The sequence below is a fragment of the Notamacropus eugenii genome, chromosome 2, assembly GCF_028372415.1.
Source record: "Notamacropus eugenii isolate mMacEug1 chromosome 2, mMacEug1.pri_v2, whole genome shotgun sequence".
Classification (NCBI taxonomy): Eukaryota; Metazoa; Chordata; class Mammalia; order Diprotodontia; family Macropodidae; genus Notamacropus; species Notamacropus eugenii.
This window is the reverse complement of record NC_092873.1, coordinates 500,188,886-500,212,483: the sequence shown is the minus strand read 5'-3', so window position 1 is coordinate 500,212,483 and position 23,598 is coordinate 500,188,886. Positions and strand designations below refer to the sequence as shown.

Genomic DNA, 23,598 nt, shown 5'->3' with positions numbered 1-23,598 from the left:
ATGTGTCTCCATTTAGCTGTAGGGGTATCATGAGGAAATGGGATTAGATTTTCTTTTGTTGGTCCCAGAAGTCTTAATTGGATGTAATTCTCAAACTGTATGTTGAGGCCCACAGGGATCCACAGAGAATTCACAAGGGCATCATGTGATGTTTTAATGTACAAGGGAAACACAAGACTATTCAACAGCTATCAGACACCAGGTTAACTATTGCTTAGAGACAACTCACAGATTCAGCGTTAGATCATGCAACCTTCCTTTCATCAACATTTTGGAATGTTTGAGATGAATCTGTTTACTTGTGCTTTTGACCAAGATAGTAAGTTCTTGTTTTCATCATTATGTCTTGGTAAAGGTTGGGGTTTGGCAGTTATTGAGTTAAAAAGCAAACACTGAGCAAAAATCACCTTGGAACAGGAAATGTGGTTGGGTGGGAATAGAATACAATGGGATTCCAAGGTTTGAGAAGTTGATGCCAACAGGCACGTACATCCCATTAGTAATTGTGACTATTTAAGAATGAAATAAAAAATTCTTTCCTTCATATTTATATGCATTAATTTTTCAAGCGCCCACTAAGTTATCAGGACACAAATACTTGTTGCAGTATTTAATAAACAGGACTCTTAGATATTTCTTCTGTCCCTGGGCAGTTATGAAAAAAAAACAAAACACTCCAATACTAAGGATTCTGTGAACTGAGCAAGTTTGGGAACCTCTGAGTTAGAAATCACAGAGTCATATTCAGGCTTGTCATGAAGTGTATAACTGTATACACTTCTTCATTTATTAGTTAAAAGAGCTCAATTTGCTTGGAGATTGTAAGGGCACAACTTGCAAGGTCATTTTATAGGACTAGGAAAAATAATATGTTGAACGCATTCTATATAACAGTAGAAAGGGGATTCTGGGACCCCTGTCTAATATTCACCTAAAAGAAATGGGGTTTAGAGCTGGAAGGGACCCAAGAGATGGTCTAGCTCAGCCTGCTTATTTTACAGAGGAGGAAACTGATGCTGGGGAAGGTGAAGTGATTTATCCAAGGTCACATAGGCAGTAAAGACATTTGAGCTCAGGCCCTCTGACTACAAACCCAATATATTTTCTGTTGATCACACATTAATATTTCTACTTCAAAATATAATTGAGGGTTCTGAAATCAGGAACTATTCCACTTAAACTTTTAAAAATCTTAAGAAGCAAAGCACAGGGACACATTTTGTCTGCTCTGAAGAGGGGCCAAGGGATTTGTTTTCCATGGTCATCAGAACATTTTTAGAGTTAAGATGCCAGTTTAAGTTCCATCTTCTGTGTGATTTAGGTCAAATCACTGTGTATCTCTACACCTCAGTGTTCATAGTATTAATAGCTAGCATTTACATAGCACTTGGAACTTTTCAAAGTTTTACTCATTTGATCCTCACACCAAGTCTGTGAAGTAGGTGCTATTATCATCCCCATCTTATGGATGAGGAAACTGAGACACAGAGAGGTTCAGTGACTTTCTTAGCATGCTACAGCCTGTAAGTATCTGAAACCATATTTGAAATCAAGTCGCATCCCACCCATTGTACCACCAAGGAGTCATGTGTAAGATGAAACAGTTAGATTCCATGACTGTTCAGGCCCCTTCTAGCTCGAATGCCCTGAGCCATCAAAGGGAAAGGGAGAACTCAAGCTTCCTGCCCTCCAGACCATTTACCTTGAAGAAAAGATGTCTTTCACTTGGTGGAATGAAGTCTCATCTCACCAGCACTGAGGAAATGGATGCCTTTCATGTGAATTTCCCCCAGTGTTCTTCATCCTGTCTGGTGAGCATCAGCTTTACTTTTTAATACTTGGGGTGAATTAGAAACAGGAAACACAAACACATACACACATACACACACATATAAGGAAGTCTCAGTGCCATGTTTTATTAGATGGAACAAATACATTCTTTAACTTTTTTGAGAAACTGAAACCCATTTGGTTATGGCACCAATTTGCTCAATATCTTCATCCCCAAGCCAAGGAATGCTCCTGCACCAGGTAACAGGACCATCAATCCAGTGCCAAAATTATCTAAAGCCGAAGACCACCAGGAAGGCTGTTTATTCTCAGCATCATTAATCTTTGTTTGTAGGTCCTTCATCTGTTTTTTCATTTCTTCAGCTTTCTCATGAAACCCTTCCTTCATCAGCCTCTTTTGTTCCTAAGACAAGTCAAAAGCTCATCAGCATTGCACAGTACTTTGTTCCCATTCCACCAATAAACAGGCAAATCTATCCATTTCTCCTGTATAAGCTGTGAGTCCTGGGCATATTAGGAGAGGGGAAAAATGGTACAGAGGATTTCTCCTCAAGGGACATCCCTGAGCAGTGAGCAAATCCATCTATAGGTTAGGCTTCCTCTGCAATATTTCATTATTTTCCCACTGCTAGAGACAAGAAGCTAGAAATCAGGGCCAAAGCTGCAATCTTGACAGCTGAACACAAGATCAATTGGGTTGGAACCATGGTCCTAAAAGGGGAGACCTAGGTGGTAGAGTGTTGGACGTGTACCTAGGAAGACCTGAGTTTGAATCCTACCTCTGATATTCATTAGCTGTGACTTAACTGTTCCTTAACTGATAAAGCACCTAACTTACCAGATTGTTGTGAGGATAAAAATGAGATAATTTTTGCTTTGTAATCCTTAAAGAGATACATAAAATGCTAGCCATCATCTTCAGCAATATTCTCAATTCATACTTGAGTGACCCAGATGTCCACTTTTGAAAAGGGGCATAAAATAATAGCTATAGAGTGAATTAGGATAGGTTCAAGTCAACTTCAAAGTGGCTTGGCCCTTTGGTCAACCCTGAAACAAATGTGAATCAGTATCTGCTATCTCTGTTACTAGCATAGGCTGCATCTGGCCCAATTTCAGGAGTTTAGGCAGGACCTACTCTATCCCATTGTCCTTGGGTAGGGGCTTATTGATAATGATCCTAAAGTAACAAGGTCAGCCACTGGATATGTTCTTGGTCCAGGACCCAGCAGTTGTGGGGTCAGGTAGGAGGGTACAATTGACTCAGTCTGGGATACTTGGCATCATCTTAGCAGCCCCAAGCCCCAGGGGACTCTGGAATTAACTTGCATTGTCCAGGGTTCTTAGGATTACAGATGACTCCACAGACAGCTTAGATATTTTTAGGGTCTTTGTTGAGAACAAAGAGGTTTTGATGTGAATTCAGAGGGTTCAATCAGAGTGGGGTAGAGGGGAGACAGATCCAATCCAGTTCCCTTTGAGATTTCCCTCTCTGTGCTATGATATTAGAATTACTAATCACAGGACCTGAAAGGTTCATGGCACTTTTTGGTTGTCAAACCACATTTGTTTAAACCCACATTATGGAATTTTTTTCCTACTGCAATTACATACAAAAGGCTAGGAACGTGGTGGGTGCAGAACACAATGACCTTGTCCTCTGGGCTCAGAGTTGTTCCTGTGTCTTTCTTGATCCCCTGTTATTTGTATGAGGCAGCATGGCTTTAGAGTCAGGAAGACCTGGATTGAAGTCCTACCCCTGATACATCGTGGATGTGGGACCCAGGACAAGTCATTTAGTTTCCTCAGGGCCCCTGGAAATTCTCTAGGACAATCCCTACAGCGTGGTGCTGATTGTACTGGTAGAGGGAATCTTCCCACTGCAGTTACTTCCATCAGTGAGGTCACAGGTCCAACTCACGCTCTCTTACATTTGCAGGGAAGAGCCAAGGATTTGGGGATGAATACACTGGGGGGCTTGAACTAAGTCCTGTACAATTTTCAGAAAGGATATCTCTTATCAGATACTATCAATGACAAGTTTAGCAATGGAAGTTAAGCCAGAATTTTCTGATCTCAAGACAGAGAGGATCCCGGCAGAGATACTGCTGAGAAGGAAATAGAATTCAAAAGTAGCCTTAAGCCTGAATGTACAAGTCAGTTGGGATGGCCCTGGATCTATGTTCCAAAGAACTTGGTCCCTGGGTTCTGGAATCTCCTTCTGAAGAGAAAAGGCCCATTCCAGTTGAGGCTCAGAGGAATTCATAGATCTCCTATGGGAGAAAAACCATTGAGGGATGTTCTTTAGACAAACAATTGTATGTTAAGTTGTCTGCCTTGTATAAAAAAGATACAGCAGAAAAGCCTATGGGCCATAGGTATTTGCTTTGAACTAAGTGTGTCTTCTAGTTCACTAGAAAAACAAAGACTTTGGTAGAGTCTTGTGAAAGTGGAATCTCATAGGGAGATGACCTGTAGAATAACTTGAACTTGGAATAGACTTTCCTGGGCACCTAATTGTGAGAGCTGGGGCAGAGGTGGGGGGGATAAGGGGAATGCTCCATGAATGACACAAAAACATTTGATCCACACAACAATTCTATGCACTCAGTGAGGCAGATGCAATTGATCCTGTATTACAGGTGAGAACATTGAGGAGGAAGAGGAGGAAAGGGCTCAAACCTAGATCTTCTGATGAAAAGTCCAGGGTCCTTTGCTCTCCATCATGCTAACTCACATGAGGGCAAATATTCCTTCCCTGTGCATCTGCCCATCCCTTTCCTGCCATGATGGTGATGTTGCTTCCTAAACACAGCTACTGATCCCAGACTCCATGTACCTTTAGCTTATGATCCAAAATGCTTTTGTGTTCTTCCAGGATCTGGATCCTATCTTCCTCCATCTTCTCTTTCAATTGTTTGATGTTTTCTTCATAACTTCTCTGCTGAACTTCCATCTTCTGTTGCATTTCCATTTGTTGCTGTTCCAACAACTTCTTCTCCTTCTCAACTGCTTCTCTTTTCAGCTGTTCAACTGTTTAATTGAATAGAAAACATAGATTACATTAGGTAAGGCTAGTTTTCATCTCTTGTCAGTTGGTCAACAAGAATTTACTAGTGCTTACTTAGGGCCTGGCAGTGCGCTAAGCACTTGAGAGACAAAAAAAAAGAGTTTAAAAATAATTCCTGCCCTCAAGAAGCTGATATCCTAAGAGAAGAAACAGAATTCAAATAATTGTGTAGATTTCAGAAATATAAGAATAAATAAGGGGCAAATGAATTGGAAGACATGAAGGTATGTTAAAAGCTGGAGGGACAGGAAATACCTTTTGAAGAAGGTGGGATTTGAGGTGGGTCTCTAAAGGAGCCATGGGCTAGGTATGACGTAAAGCATTAATGGATTTAGGTACAATGAGTGGAAAGGCCTGGAGATCAGAGATGGCTTGTTGTATCTGAGGAACTGAAAGTAATCAGTGCTGCTGAGACATGGCATGTGTAGAGGGTAGTAAGGTATAAGAAGCAGTAAAGGTAGGAAATGGCCAACTTATGAAGGACTTTTTATGTTGAATGGGGGAGTTTATATATGATCCTGGAAGTAAGAGGGAGTCACTGACTATGAGAAAGAGACTGGGAATTCCTAAATTTCTTTTTCCTTGATTAGACCAAGAGAAGCAGAGTTGAGGAAGTCAGCTTCTCTGACCTCCTGGTAGTGGTCACAGTTGCTGTTTACAAATCCAGCAAGGTCTGGAACATTAGAAAAGAAAAAATCTCAAGTATTTCAGGAAAATTTTCATGTCACACTGAGGCCCTTTGGGAAAATTTTGTTCCAAACCCACCAAATCCCCTCCATGACTAGATCATCAGACCCCAGCTCCCTGTACCTTCCAAAACCTTCTCTTGTTCAGTGATAGTTTGATCTGTCTGCAGGATGACTTTTTCTGTCTTTGCCTGCGAGTGTAGAAACCTTTGGAGGACCTCATCTGCCTGGACAAACACACAAGACAGACATATATTTTCCCCCAGATGGAGTCAGATGCTGAGAAGGGCAAACATTCTGTGGTAGGAGCAATATCTGCTCTATAGGCTAGAATATCTTATTCTTAAAAGGTATTGACAACATTCTTGGGACATGAGTGGCACAGGAGTCTAAATACAAAGGCCATTAATATGATTTATTTGTCAATACCAAAAGTACCAAAATCCCAAAGCACAAGGAGGTACAGTTATGAGTGTACCATTTCATTCCAACCTTGAACCTGAAATACTAGGACAACCCGCATCAAGTCTGGTCTACTATGACCCTCATATGGCTCAGCTTCCTAAATTCCATAGCACATTCTCTAGGAAGAAAGAAGGGATTTCTGTCAAGAACTTCCAGGTGAGATGTGAACTAAAAAGGCAACAGTGTTCAGACATTCTCCTCTTGGGTGATTATTGGGTAGAGAAAGTCAATACTCAAATACCCAGTGGGATCAGTGGGTCCCTCCTTGCAGTGTCACCACTGCTGGCCTCCAGGTCTTTGCTCACCTTTACCCCTTTCCTGGGAACTTGATGATAATCATTCATTATTTTTTCTCTTTCTTTCCTGTAGAGCTGGTAACCCCCCGGCACAGAGTAGGTGCCTTGAGAAATGGCTTCCATCAGCCTCTGTGAGAGGTACTCAAGCTTAGATTGGCAATATTTGGTAGACTTTTCCTCATTTTGACAAATGAAATCATCCTTCTTGGATTCTAAGTTTTCCTGCCAGTGAAATAGAAAGAGAGAAAGACAATGGGAAAAGGAAGAGATATAATAGCAGTAATAATAATAGATGAGATTGATACGATGCCTCAAACACTATCAGAGTTCCCTATTTCATTGTGAAGTGAGGGAGATTCTAAAGAAACTCTTGAGAGAAAGTCTACTTACATTTGTTTCTCTGGAAAGATGTATACTATGATAGAATAAACTTAAAATTCTGACCTGAGAGCTGAGAGGGCTCCATGAATGAATCACTTATCCTCTTTGGGGACCAAAGTACCCGCTTTCCAAACGATCCTCCATGTCCCTGTCAGTACTGAAAGTCTATAATATTGATTCTGCCTTGGGTGTAGGTCAAGTGAGTGTTACCAGGCTAAGTAAGACAGAGCAGACATTTGAGCTGGCAGGAGATGCTCCTAGAAGGAATCCAAGGGTGTTGAGAGTGGGAAGGTGTGTAGAGATGAGTGAGTTTGTGAGCTTGAAAAAAACTGTAGTGTGTTCTGAGAGACCATGACTCCATCTATTCAGCAAATATGTGAGTGGGTGGTATTTTGTCCTCTAAGAAGTAACTGATTTCAATGTGTCACAAGGAGGAAGAATCTTCATGGCAAGTGAGATTTAGGTCTTCCTGCTTCTTGGTCTCTAGAGAAATCAGTTTCTTCTCTTATGAGCTGGGGATACAGTTCCCAAGATGAAAAAAAGTGTAAAGACTCTGACAAGTCTCTAGGCTTCACTGAGAAAAGAGAAGTTAAGTGGAGAAATATAACTGAGAGGACATACCACCAGTTCCCCCTGGAACTTGAATGTGTCATCCTTGAATGAATGCTTCATGAAAACTGAGATGGCTTCTTTTTCACAATCTGTATGTTGCTTTAGCAGGTCCTGGAGGGTTTCTGTGGGGAAGTCCACCCTTAGGGTCATTTGTTCTATGTAATGGTTGGTAGCTTTTTGCACAGCAGCTGAGTTCTCAGTCTGAGCCAATGCCAATACTGCATTCTCCAGGCAGGGAATGTCTCCACTAGAGATTGTCTTCACATAGGTCTCCAGCAGCTTTCCCAACCCTGATAGACAAAATGAAATGGAAGATTAGGCAAGGGGCAACCTTCATTCAATTTGTTCCAAGTATTAATTATCTAGTTAGTAGAACCCATGTCTAGTCAAGGATCTCTTTGACAGTAATCTTAGCAAGTGGCTTCTAATCACACCTGGGTAATTTTGATCTAAGGACAGAGCATGATGACTCAAGCTAGCCACTTCTATGTTTTAACATTTTAAATGATTAGGAATGCTCAATTATTTGTCAAACCAAAATATGCCTCTTGGCAAATTCTACCCATTTCTCCTGATTTTGACTTTTGGGGTCAAGGGGAAGCCTCCTTCCTTGGTCCTGTTCTTGTGTGAGCATCAGTCCTTTCACTGGGTTTAGTTGTGCTTTTCTGGAAATGTTTGACCTTGTCTATGTGTTTCCTAAAGTGAGGTGCCTAGAACTGAACACAGAATACCAGATGTGACCTAACTGGATCCAAATACTTGGCTCATTCTTGGCAATGAAGGCATTGAATAACTTTGCATTTGAGACTACTGCAGATCTTTTCCCCAAGAATTATTTTCTATCTCTATTTCCCTTATCCTCTATGTAAGTTGATTTTTATACCCAAATAGAAAAGTTTGCATTTATTCTTATCAGGTTCTATCATTTATTTTATTCTGTCAGGGTAACATTGTATCTCATTTCTTTCATTTCAAGGTAGTAGTTGTTCTTCTGAGCTCTATGACATCTGCACATTGGATCACCATTCCAATTGCATCATCTTTAACTTTGTCAACATTATTGAGAATATACTAAAAACTTGAGCCATGGCATTATAGACTTCCCTTCAATTTGACCTCAAGTTATTAAGGGCTATTTTGGGGGGTCAGGTCATTTAATATGTTCTGAATCTACCTAACACTATTACCATCTCTTTTATATTTCTGTCTTGTTCATAATCATAGTGTGATGCACTGTTAAATATTCTGTTTATATCTATGTTAAGGTGTCACTATTTCTCTGACTTACAGCAATCCAGTTACAGTATCAAAGAAGAAAATTTGCTTTATTTATCGAATTTTAGTTACCACTGCTTCTCTTTCTTAATGCTTACAAACTATTCCCTTTATAATGTGCTCTAGAATATTGTCAGAAATAGAAGTCAGCGTCACTGGGTTATACTTTGTTAAATCCACTCACTTAACCTTTTGAGAATTAAGGCAAATGCCTTTCTTTACACCTGTGGTTCCTCTCTAATTTAATTTAATCTAATCCATCAAAGATCACTAACATTGTCTCAGAGTGCATATTCCTAGGCATTTTAAACTGAAAGCTAGGAAAACAAAAATGAAAACCAAGTACATAAGGGCATTAAAATAAAAACCTTACAATGCCTATCCATGTGCAAAGAAACAAAGAACACATATGCAGTCCCCATCAAGTATGCAAGAGAGCATATAAAACTCACGATTCCCATTGACCATGATTCCCCCACTAAGGGTCTTGGGTTTTGCATTGGAAAAGATGTAAGAGCAGAAGTTTTCTGCCTGATCCTTGAATGCAGGCTCCAGCTGGCTTTCTTGGACATCTTCAAGATGGGCTAAGATTGAATTATTATTTGTTGGACGGTCAAATGTAAAACACTTCCGTTTTGGAAAGAATTTTCTGATGCATTCTCGAGGAAGGTTGTCCATTTGAATTTTGGGATGCTCACCTGAGGGATAGGAAAACAGATCATGGTAAGATACAGGCCTGGGACAAGAGGGTGAAGAAGATGCTTAAGACTGGTAATTGCTGTATTCAAGTCTCCATGTATCCAATCCTAAGTTAGAATGATAGATACAGAATTTTAAAAATGGAACAAATTTAGGGAAAGATTAGTAGAAATCAAACATTTTCTTGTACTGATAATGCATTGTGATAGGAAACACCTAAAAACATGTAGAGAAACTGCATTTGACCCAAATCTGAATGGAACCTCTCACAGATTCATAGTTGATATATGATTACACAAAGCTTGGCAAATTATTGGACTACTTATGAATAACACAGAAAGAGAATTGTGGCTTCCTAAAATGAAAAAGATCTAAGAGCTGAAGGCTAAGATCAGGTTAATAGAAGGAAGTCCTCCTTGTATGAAGTTAAGAACAATTCTTCTTCTACAAACAGAATTAGCCATTGAGAGGAAACTGTCTCAGAAGTCATTTTCAACACTTCTTTCTCACCCATATCCTTTATGACCAGTTAGTTGTATTGTACCCCCATGTCAATTCTTGAATTCATTGCCTTCTATCTGCTTACACCCCACATTCCCCTGAATTCAGACCCTCATTACTTCTCACCTGGACTTTTGCAGTAGCCTCCTAACTGGTCTTCTAGCCTCTACTTCCTCCTCTCTCCTACTTATTGCACACACTTTACCAAACTGATATAGGGATGAACAAGTCTGATTATGGCACTGTCTGACTCAAGAAGCTAGCTATAGTGCTTGGCCAATGCCTCTGGAACCAAATAAAAACCTGATTCTTTGCTGTTAAACCTTTCCCAATCTGGTTTTAATGCTTCTAGTTTGGATTCATATTATTCTCCTTCCATTCTCTATTTCAATAAAACTGGCCTAGTGTTTCTCTATATATGATATCCCTTCACTCATTTGTGTGTTTCTGGCCAGGGAGTTCCTATGTCTGGACTTTCTTCCCTGTCCCCTTTTCCTCTTGGATCCTGGAACTCTCTGCAGCCCTTCTCCAGAGACCTTTGATTATCCCTGTGATTCCTTAGTCCTTTCTACCTCCTTTGTTCCCTACATTTATTCTGCATATTTACTCATTTATCTTTCACGTTTTCCCCAACTAGCTTGTAACCTATTTGAGGGCAGGCATTTTTGTCACTGTACGCTGATCACCTAGCACAGTCCCTTGGGTAGAGTAGACATTTAATGAATGTCTTTTTTGACTGGAATTGAAGGAACTTATTGCCAAACATGATTTAGATATTTCCAATGAGATCAGCATCCCTGCCTGTATGCCATCAAGCATTTACCAGACTACAATGAAAATAGTGCATGATTAAAGATATGTACAGTTAGATTTATAACCCCTTGTGAAGTGTCAGAAGAAAGGTTACTGGAGCAATGACAGAGCTGAATGGGAGAATCTGATGGTCACTCAGAAATCTTTAAGATAAACAAGATATATTTGAGAGAGACATAGCCAGCACTTCTGTAGAATTCTCAAGGGGAGAAACTCTCTGTCCTCACTAGCTAATGGATCCATAGCTAGAGTTTTTTTTGGACATCTTAGAGTCTAAACTCTTCATTTTGCAGATGATAAAACTGAGAGACTCAGAGACATTAAATAACTTACCCAAAGTCACATGTCTAGCCAGCACCAGAGGTTTTATTTGAACCCAGGGCTTCTGACTCCAAATGTCATTCCCATTTTATGCACAATGTGCCTTCCCAAGGATATGGCTATCTATCTCTTCTTATGAATAAGGTCTATGTTACAAGAGAAGAAGAATTCCTCAGGCACTTCCCTGGATTGAATGAAATAATCCTTAAAATCAAGTCATTCTCTTTCATTGAAATTCCATGCTTGCAAACCAACTGCAGGACATACAGAAACATCAACTCCCTTTTGTAAGTCCATAAGAGACAAATCCATCACAGAAGTTGGCAAAAATCAGTTATCTCAGGAAGTATCTCCCCCCTTGGAAGAGGTCAGTAAACAATGAAAATCCTGGAGCTTCCAAAAAAAAAAAAAAGATTAACTGATCCTCAATAAAGCCATGAGATCCTTGATAGTTTTCAGCCTTGATTTCTATAGTCTATGTAAGAAATTCAAAAGAATAAACACCAGGAATAAACAGCTAAGCTCCAAAGAAGAGGAAAAGTATTGGTATCACTTTCCCCTTTATTGCCAAGAGCCACTCATAGGCCAGTCTTAACTCCTAAAAAATTACCTTCACTGAGTTTCAAGGCATTTTCCAGGTACTCATCTGGGGTGATGGGATGGCCATCTAGCTTAAGCTCCAATGTAAAATCTCGCACAGTCCACACCAAATCTGGGAAGAAGCCCACAAACTCTGGTGAGTCTTCTCCAATAGCATTAGGTGAGGCTTTGGCTTTAATTAGCTCTGTCACCTCTGTCACATATCTAAGATCATGGATAAAGAAAAGGAAATATTCGCCAATATCATAAATTCAAGTATTGCTTGTGGGATCTTCCCTTCCCTGAAGTGAATCATATAAATTCTCTCCTCCACCTTCCCTTCTGTACTCATGGGATTTCAATTACAGATGTAAAAGGACTGAAAATCAAGAGCTTTTCAGGGGAGTCCCTGATCAGCTTGATGTTTCTTCAAGTCTTATTGAGGTCTCATTTTAATTCCTGATTGCTATACTATTTGAACACAAGTTCTTGTACTGAACCAGCCAGTCAAGAAATATTTATTAAATGTTCACTGGGCATCAGACAGTGTTCTAAGTGCTAGGCACATAAAAATAAAGACCAAAACACGGTCTGTGCTCTCAAGGAGCTCAAGAACTTGACCCACAATGACAAAGCCTTCAGAGAAGTCAAGAAGAATGAGGATTGAGAAAGGACCAGTAGACATGGTAATTTAGAGATTATTGGTAATTTTGAACAGAGGAGGTTCAGTTGAATGATGAGGTCAGAGGGGATAGAAGAGAGTGAGAGCAAGGAAAGCAGAACCGACCTCTCAATGTGTTTCACTAGGAAGGAAAGTAGAGAAATATGACTAGTTTTTTAAGATAGCTGATAGCATCAAGTGAAGGTTTTTTAAAGATGGGGAAAACATGACTGATTTTGCAGGTGACAGAGAAGCAGTCAATAGATAGGGAGAGATTGAAAATTAGTGAAAGAGCAAGGATGATAGAAAGAAAAACCTGTTAGAAATGACAGGATGAGATGCAACCAAGAGCATATGCAAGGCCTTTGCTTTTGCAAGGAGAGGGGCCACCTCTTCATGTGAGACAAAGGTGAAGGATGGGATGTAGAGGAGGAAGAGTGAAGTGAGATGAGGAAGAGGAGTGAAGAAGAGGCTTGGCAGTGACAAAACAGAAGGAAAAATGGAATGATTAACATTTCAGAGTTCTTGAAGATGGAAGTGGAATCCTGATGTCTAATGGCAATCTCAACCAAGGTCCGTCCAAGGCTTCACTTGTGCACCTGGTGCCAGGCTGTCATGCAAGGATCAGCCAGTCTGGTTTGGGGACACTGAACCCAAAAGATTGGCCACCTAGTAAGGTGTATTTCTGGGCAAAATAACTCATGAGGGTGGTTGCTAAAGTGTGGATAGTTTATCATCTATCCTGGTAAAGGATCATTAACATTGAAGAAGTCATGGATGTTCTGAAGTTCTGAAAGGATACTGCATCTGTTCCAAGGCCTGGTGGCCAATGGTGCTCATGCTGTTGTAGACAAAAGTGCTGCTGAGCAGGATGGCCAGGGCAAAGATCCAGGAGTCATTCTTGGAGTCACCCTACAAAACAGATTATGTAAGTGAGCCTATTATTCAGATCTTCCTCTTTGACACTGTATCACTCATAGAGTAGGTGATCAGTTCCACTGGAGTCAAGGAATACACATTGTTCAAGATTTTATGTCTTAGGATTGGGGCCCGAGATTTAGTCTAAGTCATTGCTTGGAATCTATGCCTAAAAGATTTATCTAATCTATCTATCTATCTGTCTATCTATCTATCTATCTATCTATCTATCTATCTATCTATCTATCTATCTATCTATCTATCTATTTATCTATCTACCTATCTTTATATCCATCTTTTTATCTATTTGACAATATTTTATCCATTTGACTTTTTAATCTAGCCAATCAGAGAAAGATATTTTATCTATTTGACTTTTTAATCTAGCCAATCAGAGAAAGATCAGGCTGGCAAAGCTGGAGTCTACTTTTGCATTCACTTTTTTTTTCAAATAATATTTCATTTTTTCCTCAATTACATGGTAAAATAATTTTTAACCTTTGTTTTTTCTTAGGTTTCAAGTTCCAAATTCTATCCTGTGCACCCTCCCCTCCCCCGTCCCTGAGATCACAAGCAGTCTGATAAAGATTATGTGCAATCATGTACAATATTTCCATATTATTCAATTTGCATAGGAAAACTTGAACAAAATTTTAAAAAAGAACGAAAGGAAGAGGGGGCAGGGGCAAGATGGCAGAGGAAAAAGATGCATATACTCTAGTGCTTCCCCCACAGCTACTGAACAAAATAGTTCTTTGAAAGAGAGAATTGAGTTCAGGGAAGCTAATGACTATGACATAAACCAAGCAGTTAACAAACAAAACCATAAGATTGAAAAAATAGAAGATAATGTGAAACATCTCATTGGAAAACCAACTGATCTCAGAAACAGATCCAAGAGAGACAATTTAAAAATTATGGGACTACCTGAAAGCCATGATAAACAAGAGTCTAGACATTATTTTCCATGAAATTATCAAGGAAAACTGTCCTGATATTCAAGAACCAGAGGGTAAAATGAATATTGAAAGAATCCACGGGTCACCTCCTGAAAGAGACCTGAAGAGAGAAACTCCTAGGAATATTGTGGCCAAATTTCATAGTTCCCAGGTCAAGGAGAAAATACTGCAAGCAGCTAGGAAGAAACAACTCGAGTATTGTGGAAATACAATCAGGATAACACAAGATCTAGCAGCTTCAACATTAAAGGATTGAAGGGGTTTGAATAGGATATTCCAGAAGTCAAAGGAACTGGGATTAAAACCAAGAATCACCTACCCAGCAAAACTGAGTATAATACTTCAAGGAAATAAATGGTCATTCAATGATATAGAGGACTTTCAAGCATTCATGATGAAAAGGCCAGAACTGAAGAGAAAATTTGACTTTAAAACAGAAGAATCAAGAGAAGCATGAAAAGGTAAACAGGAAAGAAAAATCATAAAAGACTTTCTCAGTATTTGGGTAGGTAGAGGGATTGTACATACACACACACACACATATACACACATATATAGGCAGAGAGTACAGATTGTGTTGAATCAGAAGACATGATTTCCATAAAAAATAAAATAAAAATTAAGGGGTAAGGGAGGAAAATACTGGGAGGAGAAAGGAAGAAAGGGAATGGGGCAAGCTATAACTCTTAAAAGAGATAAGAAAAATCTTGTTCAATGGAGGAGAAAAGGGAGAAGGGGAGAGGGGAAATGTGAAGCTTACTCTCTTCACATATGGCTTAAGAAGGGAATAACATGCTCACTAAATTTGGTATGACAAATCTATCTTACACTACAGGAAAGTAGGGGAGGAGGTGACAACTGGGGTGAGGGGAATGATAGAAGGGAAGGCAAATGGAAAAAGAGAGTAACTAGAAATAAACACTTTAGGGAGGGGACAAGGTCAAATAAGGGGACAAAAAATAGGGGGATAGGGAAGGATAGAGGACAATATAGTTAGTATTACACAACATGATTATTATGGAAGTCTTTTGCAAAACGACATATATTTAGTCTGTGTTGAATTGCTTACCTTCTCAGTGGGGATGGGGAGGGAGGGAGGGAGAGAGAGAAGTTGGAATTCAAAGTATTAGAAACCAATGTTGAGAATTACTATTGCACATAACCAGGAAATAAGAAACACAGGTAATGGGGTATAGAAATTTATCTTGCCCTACAAGAAAAGAGAGAAGATGGGTATAAGGGAATGGAGGGGTATGACAGAAGGGAGGATACATTGAGGGAAAGGGTAATCAGAATGCAAGATATTGGGGGTGGGAGGAGGAGTGAGATGGGGAGGAAAGTTGGACGTGTTACCAAGTGATGTAAAAGTAATTAGTATTTAAAAAATTGACTGAATTAATTACTGAAACTAAATCAGAGCCATCTTTAGTTTAGGGAAAAGAATTTTAGTCTAGGTTTCCTAGAGGGGGGTAACCTCAGGTAAAATTTGGCATTGATGGAGAAGTTAAGGTTTTAATGGTAAATTTGATTTTATGATTATTATTTTATCAGGAACTAGAACATGTATAGAAAGGCATGTAAGCCACTTAAGACTTGCCTCAAAAGATGTTCCTTAGCCAATGTGAAATTATAGTTGTATCTGAAACCCGGTTATTGGAATTTGCTATTTTAAGATTCTATGGAACTATTAACTGACTGTTCTTCTGAGTCTAACTCCAGATATGGATAGCAAGAAAGGCAGTCTGAGCCTCCAATCCATGATTCTACTAAGCCTGTGAGATGTTGGTATGAACTGCAAAAAGGTGATCTAATGGGAAGAGTGGGAGAGTGGCTGTTCAGCCTGGATTGAAGTAGAATTCTCCTGACTCAATTTCCCCGCTGACACCTGGCAGACTTTAAGCCTGACTGAATGCAAGTTGACAATCTATTTCTGCCTGGAACTGACATGAAGTTGGGGAGATATTGTTTCCCTTCAATGTCCCTACTCTTGGTGGCAATTTCCTATAGTCAAAAGGTTTGTAAGCTTGATACCAGATCTATTAAATTATAGATTGTTGATAGGGGAACATCCGAGGTCAAGTCTAAAATTAAGCTATTAGGCTTAGGACTTTACACCAACAGCATTAAGTTAGAGTCCTTTAATTCTCAGTAATAGTGTGGAGACAATTAGGTCAGGGGCTTGTGAAGTTAGCATACAGTTATTATTTGTGTCTCAGTTGGTTAATGTTAAAAAAAAATCATTTGTGGTCTATATTGTAAATGCTTTAAAAGAAGCATCACCTGACCAAAGCTGGAATTGTTTTATGTGATATGAACAATGTTAAAAATGAAAAATAAAAATAAAATAAAAGAAGAATGAGAGGAAGAGGAAGGAAAGAATGATGGAAGGAAGGAAGAAAAGAAAATATAATCTATTTTAGTTGTATTCTTTCTCTGGAGTCAAATAGCATGTTTCTTCAAGAGTCCTTTGGGATTCTCTTGCATCACCCTATTGATGTGAATAGCTAAATCATTCACAATTTTTCATCATACAATATTGCTGTTAATGTGTACAATGTTCTCCTGGTTCTATTCACTTCACTTTGCATCAGTTCATGTAAGTCTTTACAGGTTTTTCAGAAATCCACCTGCACATCATTGCTTCTAGCAGAATAATATTTTATCAGAATCTTGTAGCACAATTTGTTCAGCTCTTCCCCAACTGACAGTCCTGCCCTCAATTTCTACTTCTTTGCCACCACAAAATGAGCTGCTATAAATATTTTCACGCACATAGGTCCTTTCCCCCTTTTTTATGATCTCTTTGGAATACAGACTTGATAGTGGCATTACTGGATCAAAGGTTATACACAACCTGATTGCCCTGTGAGCATTGTTTCTAATTGCTTTCCTGAATAGTTGTATCAGTTCACAACTCTTATAACAGTGCCTTAGTGTCCCAATTTTTCCACATCCTTTCCAACACTTTCCTTTTTTTGTCTATTAGTCAATCTGATAGGGTTGAGGTAATGCCTCAGAATTGTTTTAATTTGTGTTTCTCTAATCAGTAGTGATTTGGAGCATTTTTTAATATGACTACCAATAGCTTTGACTTCTTTGTCTGAAAACTGCCTGTTCGTATCCTCTGACCATTTATTAACTGGGGGATAACTTGTATTCTTATAATGACGCAGTTCTCTACATATTTGAGAAATGAGGCCTTAATTAGAAATACTTGCTACAGAAAATTTGTCCCCAGTTTTCTGCTTTCCTTCTGACAGGTAAAGTACTCCCGACTCTCCCAATTTGCTTATGGTATCACCCTTTCAGTGTAAATCATGTACCCATTTTGGCCTTATCTTGGTATGCAATACGAGTTATTAGTCTATACTTAGTTTCTGTCATACTTTTCTCCAGTCCCCAGCCCCTGTCAAGTTGCCCTCTGTTTTTGTCCCCAAACTTTGGATTTTGAGGTTTATCATATCCTAAATTACTAGGGTCATTTACTACAATATTACTCTATGCCTAATCTGTTCCACTGACCCACCACTTTTTTCAGCCAGTATGGAATTGTTTTGATAATTGCCACTTTATAACATAGTTTGAGATCTGGTAAGTCTAGACCATCTTCTTTCACATTTTCTTTCATTGACTCACTTGATATTCTTGACCTTTTCTTCTTCCAGATGAATTTTGTTATTTTTTCTAGCTCTATAAAATAACTTATTGCTAGCTTGATTCTTATGGCACTGAATAAATAAATTAATTTAGGTAAGCTTTTGAAAAATTATTTTTATTATATTGGCTCAGCCTATGTGTGAACAATGAATATGTTCCCAGTTGTTTAAATCTGACTTTATTTGCGTGAAAAGTGTTTTGTAATTGTGTTCATATAGGTCCTGGTGTTGTTTTGGCAAGTACAGTTCAATATACAGTGTTTGAAATGGAATTTCTCTTTCTGCCTCTTGATGCTGGGCTTTGTTGGTAATATATGGAACTTCTGATCATGATGGGAATTTATTTTATATCCTGCAATTTGGCTAAAGTTGTTAATTATTATTTAAAGTAGCTTTTTAGTTGATTTTCTAACATACCATCATATGATTTTCTAAAGTCTCTTATTATTGCCAAGGAAAAGGACCTTGATAATTAATCTCTCCATTTTCCATCAGTGATTTGGACTTCAAGGACTGTCATACCCATCATGCCTTCTCCAGGCTCCCCCTTAAATCTCATCACCTTGCTAAAAAAAAAGAAAAAAAGAATTATTGATTCTCAGCACCTTCTCAGCTCTCTCAATTGCCTCTTCTCTCTGATTGGAGGACTGGAGTGTACAGCAGAAAATGCTTCCCAAAACCTTCTTTTAGAGGGGACTCAGATGAGAACTTTCCAGGTAATTCTCCATTTTCTATCAGCAGCTCTGCTTGGTTTTAGCAATATCATGTCCCTGCACAGGATTTCCAATTTCCCCCTTCCCCATTTTCAGCTTCCATTTTTCTTCCTCCATTAGTTTGCAAGCTTCATTTTCTTTCTTTCCTTTTCTTGTTTTTTATCCTCAGCACATAGCATGGTGCCTGACACATACTAGCTACTTATATTTTTTAATTGACTTGGCATGGTCATAGTCTTCTTGGGGAGGACAATAGGGCCTTTGCTCTTAAGACTTCACAATTTCTCCTTGAGATTGTACCCATGAATGTGTACCTTGATGAGGATAAAGCCAACTTGGGAAGGAATCTAATGCTAGAGAGTATGGGACCTCAGCAGGTCAGCATAGTCACATACAGAGATGGCTCTATTCAGGTGCCCATACTCTAGCCAGCAATTTGAGCTCTTCTACATTCACAGAAGTGTGGGGCCCTAGCAGTTGCAAAAAAACCCTAAAGAACAAGAATTTCTACATGAAATAAAGCAACCACTAATCAGATGTTACAGGATGCATTGAGGGATGATCAGTTTCCCTGGCTTTTATATACAGCCTGCCAATACCTGACAGCTGTGCATTGCTTTACATTTGTATAAGTTTAGCAAAGGATTTTGCACAGATTATCTCATTTGAGCTAAACAATAAGTTTAGGATATAGGTGCTATTATTATCCCTGTTTTACAAATGTGGAAACTGAGTTAGAGAGGGTTCAAGTGACTTCCCAGGGTCACACAGCGCATGACTCTCTGAGGTAGAATTCAAAGTCAGATCTTTCTGGCCCCAAGCCCAGCACTCTAGCCAATATGTCCCCTGGCTACTCCTTGAAGGAGGGGACTGGGTGGCTTTGATATTTTTATCCCCTGAGCCCAGCTACTAGGTAGACTCCTCTTTTTTATTCACTGGTAAATTTATAGCCTGGAGGAACAAGTGCAGAAGTAGGTTTTCAGAGGCCTTTCAAAGAAAGGGGAACCATCTGAAAGAACAGGGATTCCTAGATAGTCAGTCTGATCTGAGGTCAGCGCCAGCCTCATCTTAGGGTTTTGGTCACTTCCTCTTTTGGCCCATTTTTTTCTTCAGCTGGAACTTCTGGGAAGTCCTTGATACAAGGAGAGTAGTAGGACCCTGTGATGGGTCCTTTATGTTTACTTGGCATGGCCTTCTTTTTCAACATGATGGCAGCATCCCAGGGCCCATCCAGCTTGATCACACCACGGATACATTGCACAAGCCCCCCTTGGCCATAGTTTGTTGTACCCCCACACAGGCCTGCCACGTATAAGAGGTCATTCATTCTTAGGTCAGGCAGAGCTAGAGAGGGGAATTGAGCAATCAGAATGTCCCTGATTCATTTACCTTTTCCACGTCTCCAAGGCCCTCAGTATCAAGCAGAACTAAGGTATGGTCAAATTTGCTGGGATGAGGAACACACCACATCCAGATGCCCTTTGTGTGAGACTGCACAGTGGAACCAAGGGAGAAACCTGCAAGGGAAAGGTGAGACATGAGGGTCCATTGGAGGCAGGAAGCCCAGAGGCTGTAAAAGCCAAACCTTTTGGTCCTAAAGGGAGAGGATGGGAAGCTTTCCAGTGGGGAAAGAATAAAAATAAGGACTTAAGTTAGCATTTATCTGGTATATTTTATGTGTATTCTCTCCTTCTGTCTTCACATTAATACTGTGAACTAGGTGTTTCTTTTATGACTAAACTGAGACTGAGGGTGGTAAATTACTAGACCTGGGTCACACAGCCAGTGAGCAGCTGAGGCAGCTTTCACAGTCAGGTCTTCCTGGTTCCCATTCCCACATTTACCAACATCACCAGCTTGAGACAGAAGAATGCATGCATTCAGTTCACCCAAAGCACTGTGAGATTAGACTGATGGAGTAAGATTTATGGTTAAGCTGGCAAACAAGATGGGTGAGGGCTTCAGGGGTGCCTGGAGACATCACCTTTCTAAGCACTATCAGTCACAGCCAAGGCTGCAAAAAGTTTAGGCCAACTTCAGAAACCTGAACTTAGAGAAGGAAGAGCAGCCCAGAGAAGAACATCATGGGAGTGTTGGTACAGAGCAAGGAAGGACATAGGACAGCTGTGGGACCCTGGGCAAGTCACTGAATCTCTGTGTGCCCCTCCCTCACGCAGCCCCCAGGAAACTTTCTAAGACCTGAAGTGACAGGAAAAGAGTTGATCTACAAGAGAAGCCAAAGTCTCCATTCAACAGGAACCACTGGCCAGTTACATACACACACAAAGCATAGCATAGCACATCTATGAGGTGATTTCCTAGAATCAATCCAGCTTCACTTTCACTCTGATTTAGTAAGTTGTTACTGAAAAACTGTCCTCACATGAGATAACAATATCTTTCCCTACTGGGGAGATACAAGCAAAGGAAACAGGCATTATTAAATGCCTACAGTATACCATGCACTGTGCTAAGCAATTCACAAATATCTCATTTGATTCTGACAACAACCCTACAGCATAGATACTCTAGTTATATCCATTTTACACTTGACGAAAATCACACAAACCAAGATCAAGTGACCTGCCCACGATCATGCTGTGTCAGTCAGTGTCTATATATACAAGTGAACTTAGATTTCACTCAAGTCCAGAATTACATCCTCTTTGAGGCCTTGTCCAGAACGCCCATAAACCACAAGTCTGCACAAAGAAGGCACTTCTCTTTGGCTCCTTAATAACCCCAAAAGTTTTCCTCTTGAGGGGAATTATCTTTCTTTTTGCTGTTTTCTGTCGTTTAATTCTTGTTAAAATTCTTGTTAAAAATTCTTGTTAAAATGTTTCGATCTTATGATTTGGCTGCTCTGATTAATCACAGAAGTAACTGACAGCTGCATTCTCAGACAAACATAATGTAGAGGCGATAATCCTGAGCAGACTCAGGCTAGCAGTAGGTAAGATAGACAGCCATTAGGAGACAAGCAGCCAGGGGACAGCAACCAGGGACAAGACGTGTTTCCATTTTTAAAGAAATGCAAACACTTTTAACACTACAACATTTGGCTCTTCATGTCATGCAGATATTTGTTGTGGGGTAATTTAATTCACAAGTATTACAGCCTATGATCTAAGTCTTTGATGAACACTCCATCACCTGACTCAATCTCTCCTGCTTGGGATGCTCCCCTCTCATCTCTGCCTTTTGGTTTGTCTGTCTTCCTTCAATTCTCAGATAAAGTTAAGTGAGAAACTTTTCTAGCTCCCTTTAGTGCTAGTGGTTTTCCTCTAATGATTACCTCCAATGTATCTTGTATAGATCTCATTTGCACACAGTTATTTGCATGTTCTCTCCCCCTTGAGACTGTGTGCTCCTTGAGAGCAGGGATTGAATTTTCCTTTCTTTGTCTCCTCAGCACTTAGGAGAGTTTCTAGCATACAGTAGGCACTTAATAAATGCTTGTTGACCAACTGGAAGGCAACAGTAAACCAGAGGCCAACTTTTAAGCCTTCATTAATTCTTAGACATTTCTTGTAGCAACTCTAATCCTGTGGCACAATTTCCCCCAAATTTAGACTCCAGGGGTCCAGAACTACACTTACCTTTGTTCTTTCCTGCCAGCCTGTTCATCAGGTAGGATTTTCCAGTACGGTACAGGCCAACTATAGCTACCACCACCACTGGCTTGGTAATGGAAGTAAGAATCTGTAGGGCTTGCTGGTTTACCATCAGCTCTCCATTACTGTTTTCTACCAGGCATATGGGGGCCTCCATGGGCACTGCTGATGCCATGGTCACCTGCAAATGAAGAGGAGCCCCTTGGACAGAAATTGAGAAGCAGAATTCACATAATCTTCAAATGAGACTGCCAAGGTGAGTCAGATATTTGTAACAGCAGAAGGGAGGATCCCCTGTGCTTGAGGATTTCTGTTTTTAGGAACGCAGAACTGCCAATGGCAGATAATACTGATAATAGTAATGGCAATGATGATAATTACCTTTGGGTAGTGTCTTAAGAGTTAAACAGCACTTTACAAATATTGCCTTATGGTAAGTCTGGGAGTTATGTACAATTACCATCCCCATTCTTACAGATGAGGAAAGTGGGGCAGTTTCTGGGGTTTAAACACAGGTTTCCTGACTCCTGGCCCAGCTCTCTATCCACTGCACCCCTGAGCTGCCTTGAGCAGATGTCCTGTCAGTTCATTCTTGATCCCTAGGGCTGTCACCGAGGGAAAACATTCCCAGGCTTGAAAGTCCCACCCTGCAAGGTTCTACCTCATATAAAAATCATATCTCTTTGCATTATGTAGGTCCAGGTCCACAGCTGCCATGGCCGTGCATTGGTGTAAGGGAGAGATAATATGGGGCACCGTCTGGTGCAAATACTTTGAGATAAATAGTGTTTTTTATTAATCTCTGGTGCCAGTCCTTCTTAGTAGTGCCTGAGTGACTTTTAGGTGATTTCTGTCCATCCCTCCCTTCCTCCACCCCACCTTGAAATTTCTCATTACTGCTTCAATTGCTGTTTCCTGCTTCCTGCATTTTGCACTGAATTTGTGGACACCAGGGAGCTCTTTGATTTGACTGTGGCATTGCACTGTCCTTAATCATTGGCATCGTGGAAGAGTGGATAGAGAGTTTGTTTGGGAGTCAAGAGGACATAGATTCAATACTGCCTCTGACACAACCTGAATTTGTGACCCTAGGAAAATTCCTTAATCTGCCAACGGCTGGTGGATGTTTCAAAAATTATAGATTGCAGAAGAGTTGTAGGCCTACACTGGTAGAAGGAGTTTCATCCCTAGGACATTATTACACCAATGAAACCTTAGGTCCGGACAAACAAAAGTCATTGTTGGAAGACAGCCCCTTTCCAGATAGGGAACAAGGATCCCAAATTCTGACCTCCTTAAAGGAATCTAGAACCATCCCCTCTGGCTGCTCCGACAATGCCTGAGATTCTGGCCACCTTGATTCCCTCCAGGTGACAGCTCTGGAGTGGGAGAGCCTCACGCCTCCCTGAAGCTCTGAGCCCTAGTTGAACCCAACCGTTACAGAAGTGGTTGAGCCACAAATAATTTCAGTTGCCTTTTTGGGATCCAGGGAATGAAGTCAGAAGTGTGAACAATCACCCTCGTTATTTCTCAGTGTCACCAGAGATTATTTCTGCTTGGTGACAATTGTTTTCCCTGAGTTTCTCGT

At 40.1% G+C, this 23,598-nt stretch overlaps 2 protein-coding genes across 7 annotated transcripts in view; one reads left to right on the top strand and one right to left on the bottom strand.

The window, feature by feature from the left end:
- The window catches only part of LOC140529956 (guanylate-binding protein 7-like), a 433,747-nt gene that overhangs the window by 157,301 nt on the left and 252,848 nt on the right, over positions 1-23,598 (top strand). The gene's annotated exons all lie outside the window — the stretch shown is intronic.
- Positions 1,893-22,847, bottom strand: LOC140529951 (guanylate-binding protein 7-like). The gene is made up of 10 exons (XM_072649001.1): positions 21,996-22,847; positions 19,786-19,913; positions 12,953-13,062; positions 11,521-11,714; positions 9,029-9,274; positions 7,311-7,591; positions 6,318-6,530; positions 5,672-5,774; positions 4,631-4,824; positions 1,893-2,194 (listed from the first exon to the last, which is right to left on the bottom strand). Exons 1-10 carry the CDS (start codon positions 22,183-22,185, stop codon positions 1,973-1,975), a joined length of 1,881 nt encoding a protein of 626 aa, XP_072505102.1. The 5' UTR covers positions 22,186-22,847; the 3' UTR covers positions 1,893-1,972.